General features: G+C 32.8%; 1 protein-coding gene across 1 annotated transcript; it reads left to right on the top strand.

Moving 5' to 3' along the window:
• Positions 1-1,117: 1,117 nt before the first annotated feature.
• On the top strand, positions 1,118-2,984 carry LOC112008707 (endochitinase). The gene is made up of 3 exons (XM_024041039.2): positions 1,118-1,604; positions 1,982-2,135; positions 2,353-2,984. Exons 1-3 carry the CDS (start codon positions 1,142-1,144, stop codon positions 2,744-2,746), a joined length of 1,011 nt encoding a protein of 336 aa, XP_023896807.2. The 5' UTR covers positions 1,118-1,141; the 3' UTR covers positions 2,747-2,984.
• The last annotated feature ends 14,987 nt before the right edge of the window (positions 2,985-17,971 follow it).

Raw genomic sequence — 17,971 nt, 5'->3', positions numbered from 1 at the left:
AATGACACTTTTTAGGCCACAAGTAGGCAAAATGATTTCAAACCAAATCATAGGTGGATTTATTACAATTATCCCAAAACCCAATATTTTGGATTGCATATGTCATATATATGCAGTATTATTAAAAATGAAATTTAACTTGTTTACAACTTAAAAAAATGATTAAAATCACATTTTCAAGTTATAAATACATGGTGTAAAACAAACATCAACCTTTCATTATAACCCGTTGATTATAACTTAAAGCAATCAAAGGCCTCTATTTGTAGTCTAAATATGTCATATTGGTCATATGTTAAGAGATAGAGAAACACCATCGTAAAAATATATGTATTAATTTCAAACTCAAGTACAATAACTTAGATGTAGTATATTAGGTTCCTCAATTTTTAAATATATAACTTTGAATTTAAGAATCATTAAATATATAAACATTATATATTTTTTATTGATCAATATAACCAGATGTTTAAATTTAATTAATGAACCTATTAACTGTATCTAAGATACTCAGTATGCATAATCAACCTTGCTTCCTAGATTGATAGCTATCTGTTTGGCACCATTTTTTTTTGAGAAACTAAAAATTGGGGTCTTTATGGTTATATTACACCCCCGGCAGAGAGCCAGTAGCCTCGGCCGAGTTAGCCCGATTTCGGGAGCCCAACTGTACCACTGTGTGGGAGTCACCTTATCTCTGAGTACACCTCACCACTAAGTTTACCCACTAACGGAAACTTGCTGGCAGTGGGACTCAAACCTAGGTGGGTTAGACAAAGCGTCCGAACCTTACCAGCTGAGCCAAGCCTCCGTTGGCTATCTGTTTGGCACTTAAAAAAAAAAAAAAAAAAGGCTTTCTGTTTGGTACGCTCTGAAGTCGCATATGAATCTAATATGAATGATGCCAGCAAATTATTAATAGAATTCCTGTAAAACAGGATAAGGTCTCCAAAAAAAGCCGCCCACTTTTTCTTCGTTTTTTTTTTTTTTTTTTTTGGATAATCACATGTTCTTTTTCAAAATTCAAAGCTAAATTATTTATCTATTAAAGATAAACAGACAAAACTTGATCCCTCCCTACTACGCTATATATACCATTCCACTCACCATCCTCAAACATCAACTAGAAACACGAACAACTATGAAAATGAGGTTTTGTGCTTTGGTAATTTTCTCTTTGTTGTTGTCTTCATTCCAAGGAGGCTTAGCTGTGCAATGTGGTACGCAAGCAGGGGGTGCTCTTTGCCCAGGTGGGCTTTGCTGCAGCCAGTATGGCTGGTGTGGCACCACAGCTGATTATTGCTGCACTGGTTGTCAAAGCCAATGTAGTAGTGATGGTTGTGGTGGAGGTGGTGGTGGTGGTGGAGGAGGAGGAGGAGGAGGAGGAGAAGGAGGAGATATTGGTAGTATAATTTCAAGGGATACTTTTGATCAGCTACTACCGCATCGTAACGATGATGCCTGCGATGGTAACAATTTCTACAATTATGATGCTTTTATAGAAGCTGCAAATTCCTTTCCTGGCTTTGGCACAACTGGGGACACTGACGTTCGTAAAAGAGAGATAGCTGCTTTCTTAGGCCAAACTTCACAAGAAACTACCGGTAGTTCACTTTACTATACTTATTAGTATAACTAAACAAATTGTTACGTAGATCATTGATGACATGAATACCATACTATATATTGAATGTTGATTGCTAATGGAAAACATGATTTTGTCACATGCCGTAGTCTATAATGATAACATTCTTTCTTTATTTTATGTCTATATGAAAGTGACTGATTTTTAATTCTAATTCAAAGTGATTGATTTTAATTGTTAATGTATTCAATGGCTAAGGTCACTCATGGATTAAAATTTAAAGATAAAGTGTATTATTTATATAATAATTATAAAAAAAAAAAAAAAAACAATGACTTTGCTACATGAGTTATACAATTTTTTTTTTTAATGAATTAATTTATGTTGTACATGTAGGGGGGTGGGCAACTGCACCTGATGGCCCTTACTCTTGGGGGTATTGCTTTGTTAGGGAACGATTCCCTGGATCATCATACTGTGCACCAAATCCCAATTATCCTTGCGCTCCTGGTCAAGAATATTATGGCCGTGGTCCTATCCAACTTTCATGGTTAGTACATAACCTTATAATCCAAAGTTTAATGATCTAAATTTTATACTTTAGAGTCACAATAATTTTTATTGCATATTTCATATAATAGTGTCCATGATAAATTTATATAAGAATCAATAATAATTTACTCACTCGAAAATAGTGTCCATGTAACGTTATTCTTTGTACTAACACTATTGTCATGTACACTAAATCACTAATTATGATAATTTAGGAACTATAACTATGGGCAGTGTGGAGAAGCCTTAGAGTTGAATCTATTGAACAACCCAGACCTTGTGGCCACTGATCCAGTTATTTCATTTAAGACAGCACTCTGGTTCTGGATGACTCCACAGTCACCAAAGCCATCATGCCATGATGTAATCACCGGAAATTGGAACCCGTCTAGTGCTGACATTGCAGCTGGTCGGCTTCCTGGCTATGGTACCACCACAAACATTATCAATGGTGGCCTTGAGTGTGGTCAAGGTTGGAATGAAAGGGTGGAGGGCCGCATTGGATTCTATAAGAGGTATTGTGACTTTCTTGGAGTTGGCTATGGTGACAACCTTGATTGCTACAATCAAAGGACTTTTGGAAATGGACTGTTGGTGGACACAATGTAATTCAATAGCCCAAAATTCTGAATCTAGATTACTAGATTTAGTCTGTGGACACCATGTTCTAGTCCTAACTTTCTAAATTACTTGGTATTACCTTATGGTCTTGTGGTTAAAATGAAGAATAAAGATCCTTTGATTAATCAGAGAGGTTAATCAAGGGTTTGATGGAAGAGAAATATGGATGTTGTTGTTACTATTAAAAGTAATGTTTTTCTTCATTATTTAGTGAAGTAATGTTAAATGTTTGTGTAGCTATCCTCTCCAATATTTATCCAACAGTCTTAGTCACTCTATAAAAAGAACAATCACTCTTTTGGTCTGAAGTGCTACTGTTTATTATAAAAAAAAAAAATTAATTGTATAAAAAATTAACTCAACCCAATTAAAATATTCAAGTTTATTTCAATAGCTGCAAATCTCAATCCACCTCCTTTCTTTCAAGAGTGCCAAATCTATCTAGATGGGGTGTAAAACCCCAATTTTACGCACATCAATCACATCGCGCCACGTTAGCTGATTGCAAACTAAAGAATAAAACTTATCATGCATAATCTTGCCTCTAAAAATTATATACCAAAATTGTATCTTCCTTAGAAGTCAAAACCAACCAAACCTTCAAGCCGGCTAAGAAACAGCCCTAGTTGCCAAAAATGTTGCCCAAATTAAACCTTTGGAGATGTTGCCAAAATCCGCCGATTGTGGGGTTCATTTTTGTTTTCTAGATTTTGTAAAATAAAATTTAGAGGGAGGAAGAGAGATCACCAAATCATTGACAACGGTGGACTGTTGATGGGTGAAGTCACTAATGACTTCTTCAGCTTCTTTGTTCTTTCGATAACTTTACAATTGCTAACATCAACACAAAAGCACATTAATTTGTTGGTTTGTTTTTTGGTTTTAATGAGATTTTAATTGGGTGTTAACATGGCGTTACATTGTTGGTAGCGTAACATCCAGACAGTATTTAAACTCTTCTCTCAAATGTCTCTAAACTTAGAGACAAGGTCAACATAAATCAGAAAACAAAATCTTGTTCTCAAAAACCTAATCAAATCAAGGGGGGGAAAAATACAACAGAAGAAGACAGAAACTGATCTGTGATCTGATCATCTGGGTTGCATGCATGTTCTTGGCTACAACTGATGTAGAATACAGATTTGTCAAGAAGCAGAACATGTCTACCTCTAGAAAACAAGAAACAGAACATGTTTGCTTTCGAAAATAACCTCAAATCCACAAGAGTTTCTTGAATCTTCAAGGGTCCTTGAATCCACAAGAAGAAAGGGTTCTAGAATCCCCTAGAGAAACAATAGGCAAAAGTTTGAATTTTTATTAATATCAATAATTGTTATAAAAAAAAAAAAAAAGCGTTTACAGACTTAAAGGCCAATATAAGGGCTCTATAAAACTTGATGTACAAGAAAATATATTCTAAAATAATTCTTAGTTAATACTTAACTATAACATGAACCAAATTTGACCTAAAAAACATTAAAAGCACCTAAAAGCAAGGAAATAAATCACCTAAACCTAAAATAACGTTTTTTTACATAAAAATATCAAAATTAAATAATTATAAAAATTAACTTGTAGGTTTTGTCCTACATCAAACCCCTCGACTTGAAACAAACTCGTCCTTGGGTTCATCTTTAAAATCTTAAATTTGCTCCAAATAAACAAATACTTTGAATACTTGAGTGCCTTGATCTTCTTTCCTTACTTGCAACTCATCAATGGAATAAAAAAATTAACTTGGATTTCTTTTTCCTTGGTCTTCACGTAATTGTAGAGATTTACTAAGTAAGAATTGACAATTGAATCAAATCTATCAATCCCAATAAAATCAATAAAAAATAAAAGGATCTTGAGATTGACAATTATATGATTTGATTTCATTGATATCCTTGAAACTTTCCTCTTTAGTTTCATCCTCAATGGTCTTTACCATCTCGACTTCAAGACCCTTCTCTACAATAGGATCTTCATTATTCTCCTCCACAATAATCTTGATTTTAGGATCTTCTTCCATAACAAGGCATTCCTTAATTTCTTCAGAATTCTATATATTTTGTTCTTTAACTTCTACATAATCTTCAAGAACAATATTTTTTTCAACATGCAATTCTTCCTTTAATGGTGGAAAATTTGGCTCTTCAAAATAATTCAAGTATAAACTTTTTAGCCAACAATAGTCTTGTTTTGTGTAAGACAAAAGTTCATCACAATCCAAAGGATAAAAGTTGATAGCAAGCATTTTTTTTCATCTTTGGCCATGAAACAAATTTTGTCTTTACCTTGTCTAATTCTATCAGACTATATTCGATCCTACCAATGTAAGGCATAGCCACTAAGTTTATACAAAGCAAGTTTATCTTTTCTCTCATAATAAATACTCTCAAAGTCAAATAAATCCTCTAGATCAAGTAAGCAATCAAGAAAATATTCTTTATAAAAATAACCATTAAAACTTGTAATTCTTTTATAAGACATATATGAAATTTGCTTACCAATAGATTGCCTAAGAGTTATGTCTTCATGACAGTTATCCCTATTGTTTTCATGCTCCAACGACGGCATCCTAGCAAAAATATTTGTGAGTGCTAGGTGTATGTCATGTAATTCTTTCTAAGTATTTTGTCATCGAAATTACTACCGTCTCATATGTCAGCCACCAGACCAGAATAAGTCAAGGCTCTGATACTAACTGATGTGGGAATGCAGAAGCGTTTAGAAGCGAACACTTCTACCTCTAGAAAACGATAAACAAAATGTGTTTGCTTCTGAAAATAACCTAGAATCCATAAGGTGAAAAGGTTCTGAAATCCATCAGAGAAACAATAGACTTTATTAATATAAATAATTGTTAAAAAAAACGTTTACAGACTTAGGGGCCTATTTAAGAGTTTTGTAAAACTTGACAAACAAAAATATATACTCTAAAATAACTCATAGTGAATACCTATCCAAAACCGGAACCAAATTTGACCTAAAAAACATTAAATGCATTTAAAAATAAGGAAATAAATCATCTAAACTTCAAATAACGTTTTTTACCTAAAAATACCAAAATTAAATAATTATAAAATTAAATTATAGATTCTATCCTACATTAGTGGATGGAGAACAGTTGAGTGGACGATGTGGCTTTGCACAGTGGAGGCCAAGTGCTGGAAACAAGTTCTGCAGAACTCGTGAAGGCTCTTGACGTCTTGAAGAGATATCAAAGTGCTCGATCTTTCTGTGTCTCTGCGTTTGACAGCAAATGTCTGGTTCTCGGTTATTAGTTAAAAAAAAAAAAAAAAAAAAACGTGTGGTAAAGACTAAAGATAATTGCTTTTTTCTTTTCTCTCTTCCTTTTTTTTTTTTTTTTTTGTAAGAAAAATTAGACAGTGGTAAAGATTAAAAAAAAAAAAAAATAGAATGAAGTGGTAAAGATAAGTTCATTAATAGTTCAATGCTAATAATAATCCAAAATCACTAAAGAAAGAAAATAATAATAATAATCCTAAAATACACCCCCAAAAAATTAATGAATAAACCCATATCAATTTGTATACACTAATAAATTTCAAAACTAACAGAGATTTGATTAATGTCAAATTACATAGAATTTTTAAAGGACTTGTACAAGACTAACATAGATTTGATAGATTCAAAATTGCATTAAAGACTAACAAATATAAATACTGCAAGCATGAAAGTCAAATTTAGAGATGCTCATATGACTTGTTATATTATTGTTGCAAGTACCCCACGAGATCTGATTAAATGGTCCTATGACGGTTTGAAAAGCATGACCGCTAAAATTATTTAAAAAAAAAAAAAAAGATTGTTGGAAAATATGATAGTCGAGATATTTAAAAAAATATAATTTCTGGAAATTTGAGAAATATAATAATTGAGAATGAATAAGGAAATTTTAAAAAATGTATTTTAAAAAATGTATATTAAAAAATGAATAAAGAATGATGGAGAAATAATATTTTAATGATATAGAAAAATGATAGAATGTCTTAAAAACAGGTAAACAAAAATAACTATTCACTTTCCAAATTGAGTAAATATGTAGCTAAGCTGTTGTAGCTCTTAGATCTTTGAAAGTCCTGTTACTAAAATAGCAGCATGGTATACAAAATAGCAGCTCTAGAGAATGCCCGTTACAAATATAACATTTCCCGCGGTGGAACCAAACCCAATTCCACCCATAATTCTCTCGACCTTGAAAGCCGAGGATCTAACAAGGCCCAAAGGCAATAGCACAAATTGGGCTTGACAAAATGTAAAAAAGGCGCTTCATCAGACCTCTATTGTATGCTATGGATCATGAACCCTTATTTTTGCAGCACCAAATAAATTGTCATCTATTAAAGTTCTACTTTTCACACATGGACAAATTTCTTAATTTTTGATCTTGCCATATAGAACTTTGTTTAGCCACGCATGATGAGAGTTTATTAAATGACAATCTCCTGACTGTTTAGGAAATCTATTTTGTGTTCTAGTGTAATATGAAAATATAACTCTGTATTGACTCAAAATTATTTTGTATGTCAATACTTTCAAGTTTCAACCAGTGGCAAAGTTAGGAAATTTTCTTGTGGGGACGGTTTGTACATTTTTGTGTAATTTTTAGATTTTTTACCAAATGTAAAAGAAATTAATGGAAATTTTGAAAAGCTAGGGGGGGCCATGGCCCCCCGTGGCACGAGTCCAAATCCTCTGTCTTATCAATTGTACTCCACTTCATGCTCCACCAATAAAATTTGGACAACTAACTTTTTTCATTAAATGAGATATCTCATTAAATGAGACAACTAGCCTCTCTTAATAAAGTCAGAGTTATCTCATTTAATGAGACAGGCTAGTTGTTCAAGTTTTATTGGTAGAGTATGAAGTGGAGCACAATTGATAAGACAGAAGATTTGGACTCCCTTGACACCCCCTAGCTCTGCCTATGCTTTTAACCTTGTATTCATAGAATACAGCGTTGAAATATGGGAACATAAAATAGTTTTGAATACCTTCTAGATAAAGAAGCTTGGAAAAAAAGAGCTCAAAATTTTAAATAACACATGCTTTTATTTTTGGATCACGCTAAATAGATGAATGGTTCAATATTATTCCTTAAACATTGCCGTGGTATTGTTATTTTAATGAACTTTCCATTATATGTGGCTAAAGAAAGTTCTAAATGGCTAGATCAAAGTCGAAAAATTTGTTCCATTCATGAAATACAACTTAAGACTTAAAGAGTTTATTTATCTCTTTTAAAAAATGAGAAATGGTAAAAGCATACAATAGGGGTCTTGTATAAGGATCTTACTTTGTCATCTATTAAAGTTCTACTTTTCACACATGGACAAATTTCTTAATTTTTGATCTTGCCATATAGAACTTTGTTTAGCCACGCATGATGAGAGTTTATTAAATGACAATCTCCTGACTGTTTAGGAAATCTATTTTGTGTTCTAGTGTAATATGAAAATATAACTCTATGTCGTCTATGTTTTTTAAGCTCTTATTTTCAGATCTCTTCATCTGTAATGACTCAATTATTTCGTGTGTCAATACTTTCAAGTTTCAACCAGTGGCAAAATTAGGAAATTTTCTTAGGGGGGCCGGTAAGTACATTTTTGTGTAATTTTTAGATTTATTATCAAATATAAATGAAATTAATGGAAATTTTGAAAAGCTAGGGGGGGCCATGGCCCCCCCGGCACCCCCTAGCTCTGCCTATGCTTTTAACCTTGTATTCATAAAATACAGCGTTGAAATATGGGAACATAAAATAGTTTTGAATACCTTCTGGATAAAGAAGCTTGGAAAAAAAGAGCTCAAAATTTTAAATAACACATGCTTTTATTTTTGGATCACGCTAAATAGATGAATGGTTCAATATTATTCCTTAAACATTGCCGTGGTATTGTTATTTTAATGAACTTTCCATTATATGTGGCTAAAGAAAGTTCTAAATGGCTAGATCAAAGTCGAAAAATTTGTTCCATTCATGAAATACAACTTAAGACTTAAAGAGTTTATTTATCTCTTTTAAAAAATGAGAAATGGTAAAAGCATACAATAGGGGTCTTGTATAAGGATCTTACAACTAATTTGTAATTGGAAAAATCAAGCATACATTGTAAGCTTTTGAGGAATAAGGTTTTCTCTCTCGAGTAATGTTAGGAACACATAAATTTCCATGTAGCAAGTTGTAAATAGTGGAAATCAAATGGTAGGTCCACACACCACTCACAACTCGCCATGAGGCGATTTGTGGCAAAATTGTGGGACTTTATGTGTCCTTAGTATTATTCTTCTCTCCAAACTAGTTTAGAAAGAAATCCTTCAAATTCTTCTTATATCTTTTTATTAAATATGAATTGTTAAAATCTAGTTTAGAAAGGAATTACTCCAGACTAGTTTGAAGAAAAACCTTTTCTGATTTTGAGTAGACTAGAACACTATATACCATGTCTTAATTGTCACTCATTTTAATATTTTTTAAAAGGAAAAAAGAAAATAAAAGAAATTAAAGGAAGAAATTGTGGGTGGGTAATGCCCAGCCATACGTAGTGGGCCTAAAGCCCAAGCTGAGGACTAGTTTATGTCCGAGGAGGCTAAAATTGTCGAGGGGTATTTCGCATGAAAGAAGGATACATGGGGACGAAGAAACTCTATCCGAAGAGATCATCAGTGTTTCGAAGAGATGATCATCCTCGGATGAAAGGATTTTGGGGTCATCTAAATATCTAGAGGGTTCAAATGAATTTACTAGTGACTTCAGCAATTTTGATAAGCTTTAGACACGCTTGGACATAAGAGGAACGGAGAAATATCTAGAAGGAAAAGCTGCCACCACCGTATTAAATGCACTGTAGCAACATTCCTGGCCGCATTTATGTGGAGAAGACCTCTGAACAGTACAATTTCAGCTACCGTCATTCACAAAAGCTAAGGGAAATACATGACATGACAGGAACTCAAGTAGGGAGCTGGATGGAGAACAAGTGGACGATATGGATGGTAGTGGAGAAGGATATATAAAGAAGGGTTCCTAATGAAAAAAGAAGGGGGGGAAAAAAGAAAAAAAGAAGTGTAACCGATATTCAATCTATTATAAGTCTCTTCGGATTTGAACCTACTTGGTCTTTACGTGTACTTTTATGCTAGTTTATACTTGCATGCTATAATCAATCGTTGTTAGCTCCATAGTTAACCTAACTCTATCACTCACGTTCTACAAATTCATTGTTTTTGGGCTTGGGCCACAAATCCTGACCCTACAGAAATAATTCATCTATAGAGAGAAAATGGTCTATGTTCAAGGATGAATTCAGGAGTCAAATTACATCATTGGAAATTTTTATGCACCCATGCATGCTCAGTACATTTACTGGTCTTTAATAAGTAAATATAGTACACTTGATGTTTTAATTAACTATTTAATTGACACAATATTATTTGAATTTATTTCATCAACTCAAGTAAGTAGTAAATTTTATGGCATGGTGGTTTAAAGCCAAATCATGTGATTTGTCTAAAGAAAATAAACTATTTTGTGATTTGTGAAGCATGTCTAGGTGGTTAATTGGACTCAAATTTATTTTAAAAAGTTATTGAGATGCAGAACCAGCTGGCTGCCCTTTTTAATGCTTTTGTCTCTTGGGTCCCTAGATTAGCCAATATGGCAGCTCATTCGATCTATACCAAAATGGTTTCTGTCATGTAAATTATTTAGTTCTTTTGATCTTAGCTGCTGTCCCCCGTGTAGAGTAAAAGTTGTTTGAATTTTCTGCACAAAATTTTCCCTCCCTAGACTCTCTCTTTTGATTTTTCTTTGAGCCTGGAAGAGCCTTGAGACTGAATAAAGTTTCTCTCCAAACTAGTTTGGAGAGAACCTCTTCAAACTTCTCATATATTTTTTTTTTTGGTGTGAATTTTGAAAATTTAACTGTTGAATTTCATGTTCCTTATGTTCTTGACATACATGTCAAATGTCGTTCAAATTGAATGTTATTTACTACTTGATCAATTAACTTATTTTTTACATACAACTTTAGAACACAAAAACTTAAAATTATAACATTTATTTGATGACAAAACAATTGATCTTTCATTTTCTTGAAATTTTGTAAACATTAAGAATGTAATAAAAACATGCAATCTAATGGTTAGATTTTTGAAATTCACACTCAATATAAAGATATATGATAAGTTAGTAGGATTTCTCCAAAAAAAAAAAAAAAGAGTACAAGCAACAGAAAACATTGCACGCCTGTGTTAGCCGTTATTTTGTTTGTATTTCATCTTTCTGGTCCAACCGCACCCTGCAAACAATGACCATGCCCTGCCTATTTTTTGTTTGATTTGTCTCAGTACACTATACTGTGCGCCTTTCCCTTTTTTTCTATTTTTTTTTTAATCTCTTTTTCAATTACAAAAAACCAAAATTGGACAAAAGAATAAAAAAGTTCACAAAATCTGGACTTCAGTAAATTTCTAGGAAAAAAACAATTGGTTTAAATTAAATTAAAATGGGAGGGTTGGACCATAAATGAAATAAGAATTTTTTGGATCTTTTTTAAATTGAGAAATTTGATGAAGGTTAAAAATAGTTCACTATTTTGAACATATTACGGAGCAGAGGGACAAGTATGAAAGAGGTTAACAGCCTTAAGATCCAATGGTTCCTTATGCTTAAAAAAAGAAGATTTGAAAGAACCCCTTTGAAACTCATATATATATATATATATATGTGTGTGTGTGTGTGTGTGGGGGGGGCTTCTTTGATAGAAAGATGTTATTTGTGTTGATTTATCTTAGGCAATGACACAAAGATTTGGAAGATCGAAAGCCATAAAAAGGAAGGGGAGTACTCTATAAATGGAGCAAAATTTTGAAGATCTACAGATCCACCTTTTTTAGATTCAATAGTCGTTACTTAAATCTCAACTGTATACCCAAAATTTTGTTATGACTAATCAATAGTTTTCTGGATTTTTCATTTTAGATTTCACATAGTTGGGACATCATTATTATTTTATAGGGGAGTTTTTTTATGACACGATATTGTGAAAGTGTTTGTCATGTTAGTTCTATTGAGTCAATTTGACTTAGGTTCAATGCATCAAGTGAATTGGACTCGTTAAGATGGTAAAACATAGACAAAAATAGACATGGGTCACTATCGTAATGGGTCTAATATAACTAGATACTGTACCCAGACGGTACTCCTATTAAGTGTAGACTATGTTTATTTGTGTGGTTACTGAGACTTAGGGATTGATAATATCATATGGCCACAACCTTTTCTATCATAAAATTTGACTATTTAAATTCAATCCAAAGAAAAGATAATACAAATTATCTTGTAGTGTCCGCTCCTGATGATTACTCTTTTATCATCAAAATTATCTTTTAAGGATAAAAAATGAACTACACCTATACTCTTGGTTTCAAGTATGATTACCCTTAAACCCCATTTTGAATATTATAAGCCCTTTTGTTTTGAACTCCATATTTATGTTTGAAACTTAAAGGCGTAGCAGAAGACATGTCTCTATGACGAATAAACTTTCTCCATGTTATAATTGGATGAAGTATTCCATGATCCTTTGAGTTAAAAGGTTTATGCAAAAAATGTTAATGTCAATAATTGCTCAGTCTTGATTTAAGACATCTTTCTATGGGTATAATTTCAGAACGAAATCCTTTTTTGGTATGTTTGGATTTAGAGAAAGGGAATGGGAGTAAAGAAAAGTAGGGTTGAGTTGGTAAGAAGAATGTAACACCCCAAAACCAAAAAAAAAGAAAAGAAAAGTTGGAAATAAAATTAGTGTATACATAGCGTATTATAGCACAAGTTTAGCCGTGGGAAAACTTCTTATAACTATGCTAAGTTGACCACAAACTAGCACATAACTAAAGACCCAATCCGATACTTTTTGCTGGTTGGGTTGAAAAATAATATAAACTAATTGCTAACTCGTGCGATGCACAAGAAAACTATTGATAACTTCCCCAATATGAAAAAAAAAAAAAAATCAATATCATGGTATAAATTATATACCAAACCAATAAAATCTATCACTTACAAAGTAATAAAATCTATCACATACAATGAGATATCGTGATAACCAAGAGCTTGAGATAATATTTAGAAAATATATAACTAATATAACTACACTACAATACAATTAATTAAGCAAATATAGTTAATTCCATACTCATTCAATCAAATATCTTTCATAAATTACATTAATCATTCTTGATATTCAAGATGTATCTAAATTCTAACATTGCCAGTAAGTAAAGATGCTAGACCTCAACGGGGTTGAAAAGGAAACATAATGCCAATTTACACAATTGCTGAAATAAATTGCACAGAAGAGTGGAGCAAAAGTTGTAAATTTTCACTTATAAAAGTTACAACTTAAGAGGAAAAATAAAATATTAAGACCAAAAGTGAAACTCTAACACCAATAATGTCGCATAGTCTCAACCTTCAGATGAATAAAATGACATTGTTAGGGAGCAAAGACAAATAAATGTACCAAATTTTGAGTAAAGATTGCTTTAGTCATCTAGCTTAAATAGTAGAACTATTTTTAAAAAAAAATTCCTTTGGACACTTGTAAGCCAATAAACAAAACAAACCTCGCCACACACACAAATGGGAGAAATTTGGAAAGAATAGACGTTGAAGTATATGAATGTAAAAAAGAAGAAAAGGTACCAATTGAATGGAAAAAAAGAGCATTAATCAAGTAAAAATATAAATTGATCATATATATGAAAAAAAAAAAAAAAAGGGTGAGGCATTAAATTCAAGTTGAAGATGAGCTACTAATAACATATTTCATAATTTAAATTCAAATTCAAATCTATAAAGATGTATTTCATGACTCTTAGCCAACCTTTTCTTTACATACCAACAATAAAAAAAATAAAACAAAGTTATAAATCAAAATTTACAATTGTTTTATGTGTTAGTTTTTTTTTTATTATAAATCATTATTGTTTCTTGATTACACCTAGCATCATTGTATATGAACACTAAAATACAAATATATTCATAACAAATTAATGGTGAAACATGTCTAGTATTCCATAGCAAAAGTGATTCTCATCAGGATTTGAAATCATGAAAAACAAATAAACTAACAAAAAAAAAAAATATTCATAAGATTTTCTTTCCTTTTCAAATTAGTGGTGAAGGGAAAAATAAAACTACAGCTCCCCAATCTTTGATCTCTCTCTCTATATATATCTTCATTGAGGCATTCCCTTAAAAAAATCATCAACATTGCTAATCAATGCAATAAACCCCAATATGCAAGAAAGTAGGGAAAACCATTTAAAAAAATTCTGCCCAGACACCTTTCATAAGTCACACCCAACAAGAGCTAACACGTATTAAAAAAAAACAAAAGGGTCAAAAATTTTTATCACCTTCAGCCTTGCAATAAGGTTGCTCTCTAAGAAGCTTGGTTCACTCCATAATGGTTTGCAACCATCTACTAATCAAAAAATCTCAAATTAAATTGCTGAAATTTTTTTTAGCTTTTCTGGTTTAGAGTTTTGTTTTTCTCTTTCTAAACGTAGGATTACAAGTCAAATAAAAGGAGGCTGTGTTAGGTTTAGAGTTAGTGCCGTGGAGGAATAATTCAAATTTATTATTTTATAAAGTCTAAAATGAAGTAGGAAATACATTAAAGTAAAAAATTAATAAATAATAATAAGGGATAATTACAATTTGCCCACCTGTGGTTTGACCCGATTTTTATGTGCCTACCTGTGGTTCAAAGTTTGACATTTTACCCACCTGAGGTTAGGTCCGTTACTCCTCCGTAACCCACCTTCAGTGCAGACGTTACTCTAACACATTTTTTTATCAAAAACAAAACTCAAAACAGATCAAACACTCCTTTTTCTCCTAGAATTAAATAGTTTTAGGCTTATGTGACTGAAACTATTCCGAATCCAAATCCAACGAATTCCTTAAATTTCAAGGCATAAATAATTAAATACATAACCTTTATTCTATAATCCTTATTAGAGTTTTTGAAATTATATAAAATAAAAGTTGCTAAAAGGTTAGCAAAATATATATATATATAGCATGAACCTAAAACTGAAAACCCTAGACCATTTGTAGTTCAGTTTCTTCCTTCTCTACTCCGGTCTCTATCTTTACACTTTGCTTCTACAATTAGTACCATCTAACACTTGGCTTTAAGTTGCAAATGGTTTGCGTTTGCATCTAAATTGTGGTTTGTTAAGGCTTGAGTTTAACTTGATCTAATATGTCTCATCTTTGAAATTTCAGAATATATCAAAAAATCCAGAAGGGAATCTAACCAGAGTGGGAGTTATCTTAAAAAGCCACATAAGGAAGAGGAAGTCAGTGAGAAGGAAAGGTAAGCATGGGGCTTCTTTGGGAAGTTTGTTTACTCTATTAAGGTTACAAATAAGCCAAAGGCAAACAAACACATAAAGTTGTACATTGAGATCTATACAAATAAGCCAAAGGCAAACGACCACGTTAATTAACATCAATCACTCGCACATGAATCATTCTTCTTTTTTCCTTGCCGTACCTCTTTTTCTATTTGCTGAGATAGAGTAAATTTGTGGTTTGGTTGAGGGTGCATGTGATGGCTTTTGAAACCCTTCATACTCACTCAAATTTTCACAATTTTCACATCATTATTATTAGGGATAATTACAATTTACCCACCTGTGGTTTGACCTGATTTCTATGTGCCTACCTGTGGTTCAAAGTTTGACACTTTGCCCACCTGAGGTTAGGCCCGTTTAGTCTCCGTAACCCACCTCTGTTAAAAAAAGGGGTAAATAAGTCTTTTTCCACCCATTTTATGTCTCTCTCCTCCCAAAACAAGAAAAAAAAAAAAAAAAAAAAAAAAAAACAAGATTAAAATATGTTATTTGTTTCTCATAATTCACAATCACGAAGAACATTCACAAACATAAAGAACAAACCCAGAAAACTAATACTCAGAAAACTAATACAAATCAAATGAAGCAAAACCATGAGAGAGAGAGTTCTTTGTCTTCTTCCTTATACTAATTTTTTGTGCCTGAACTAATAAATTTATTAAAATCAAAGCATAGCACAGTTTACAACATGACAACAGGGAGGATCAACAATTTCCAGCACTTAATTTCTAAATTTTTGATTTTCAACATCTAAGATCTCACTCACGCAACAAACCCAAACAACAAACCCACCAGAAAAAATCACAACATCATGAACAACAACCCAGAACAGTATACCAACTATACCAAACAACAAAGTGGCCTCGGCGATTCACAACAATACCCAGCAGATCCGGTGATTCACAACAGTATACCAAACAACAAAGTGAAAATTTCAACTATACCAAACAACCCGGTGATTTGGTGGATACCGATATGCCAGAACCCATTGAATACTAAGGAAGAAGATACTAAACAACAACCCATAACCCATTGAATCACCGGATCTGCCACCAGATCGATCAACAATTTCCTACATCGAGCCCATGACTTTCAATGCTGAGCTTCGTTTTGTGAGAATTTGAAGGAGGTGGCCTCGGCGGCAATGTACTCTTCAATTTGGCCACCATAGCTGGCGATGGCTTGGATTCGGAGGGATGGAGGTCGACTTCCAAGAGGGGCGTGACTTGGCGGAGCTAGGGCTCGGCAACGACACTGGATCGGTGGACTTCGCCTCCCTCAAGATCACGTTTCTAAACCAAATCCATACCCATGATGGATCAACTGCCTCCAGACACACCCTTGTCCTCCTCTGTCAGTTCACCGCCCCTGCCATGGTAGATCAGCTATGGCCCGTGGGTTTGGTGGTGTGACAGCGGCCCTAGGTTGGTGATTTTATTTTGATCATCGGTGTGGGGTGGAGCTCTGCTATGGGTCTGGATCGTCGAAGATGGAGGAGATCAGAAAAGCGTAGAGAGAAAGAGAGATTGAAGGATTGGAGAGAGAAAGTACTGAAGGATTTTATATATANGCAAAATCCTTGTCATCCATAAACTCTTCAACATATCATCCTTCTCCCAATTGCCTCATTATAGTGTTAAAATTTTGATGATCTTCCATCCAAATATTCCAACTACCTTGGACCAAAAAGATATTATTTGTAGGTTTTGTATAAATGTGTGTACACATATAATTTTAGCTCTCTACGTGATCCTAAGAGCTTTAGATATTAAGAGGTCAAATCTTATGAAGAAGCCAACTTGTGGATTGCCAAATTAAATGTAATTCTTTATCATGTGGCACCTCTTGTGGGATCCATTATCAAATTTCGCCCTTTAATCTTGCTAAGCATGCAATATGTGGAGTTATGATGTGCATTTAAGAATTACATTACTATTAGTCATACATGTCTAAGGACAAAATTGACTTCTTTTTTAAAGTTGGAGATTAAATTGACACAATTAATAGTTGAATGACCAAATTTGAACTTTGACCCCATAGTTGGAGAACCAAATTAGTAATTTGACATACGTTCATGTGTGTTTCTCTTAAGTGGATCTTTATCTCATATATATATATGTGTGTGTGTGTGTGTGTTTGCACATTTTTTAAATAAAGCAAACAATTTCTTCAATATCTTACAAATGTTATGTTTGTTCAAACTCCCTATTGCAGGCAACCAACAATATCAATCTCTACTGCATTGATTAAACAACCATATGAAGAAACTAGAGCAGGGATGATGGATTGCGAGAAATACCCTTCGGAAACTGGAAGGGATCTTAGGAAGGCACGGGAGACAAGAGGCTAGCTTTTGCTGATGGGGATTAAGAAATCTTAGCTTTATGATTTTGTCATTTGTCTTGGGTTCTCTAGTTGGTTTGGAATCATTATGTATATTCATAGTATACTCAATTGAATTTTTTTATATAAAATAAATTGTAATTTATGATGAAGAGTGACAATAGTATTTGGTTTATGTTGACTCATATATTGTATTCTATCTATCTTAAAAGCTTTTAAAACTATCTAGTGATTCACCTTCATTGAAATGAATTAGAAGCTCTCTTTATTTTGAGGTTAGCTAATTTCTTTGCTGGGTTTAAGCACTATTTCTGCATTAACACTATTGCGAAGTCATGCCAATTTATTATTAAATGAATTTCTTTGACCTCATTTTGCTCTGTAGTACCATTTTTTTTTCTTCATGTTGGGGGCTCCCATTAATTC

Source organism: Quercus suber, unplaced genomic scaffold, assembly GCF_002906115.3.
Source record: "Quercus suber isolate HL8 unplaced genomic scaffold, Cork oak 2.0 scaffold_171, whole genome shotgun sequence".
In the NCBI taxonomy this organism is placed as follows: Eukaryota; Viridiplantae; Streptophyta; class Magnoliopsida; order Fagales; family Fagaceae; genus Quercus; species Quercus suber.
The sequence above is the reverse complement of the archived record's forward strand: the minus strand, read 5'-3'. Positions and strand labels throughout refer to the sequence as shown.

Excerpts from the sequence above, each read along its gene's own strand:
- LOC112008707 (XM_024041039.2), top strand. The coding sequence starts at position 1,142 with ATGAAAATGAGGTTTTGTGCTTTGGTAATTTTCTCTTTGTTGTTGTCT. Across the intron at positions 1,605-1,981 it reads AACTTCACAAGAAACTACCG|GGGGGTGGGCAACTGCACCT; the intron begins GTAGTTCACTTT and ends TTGTACATGTAG. Across the intron at positions 2,136-2,352 it reads GGTCCTATCCAACTTTCATG|GAACTATAACTATGGGCAGT; the intron begins GTTAGTACATAA and ends ATGATAATTTAG.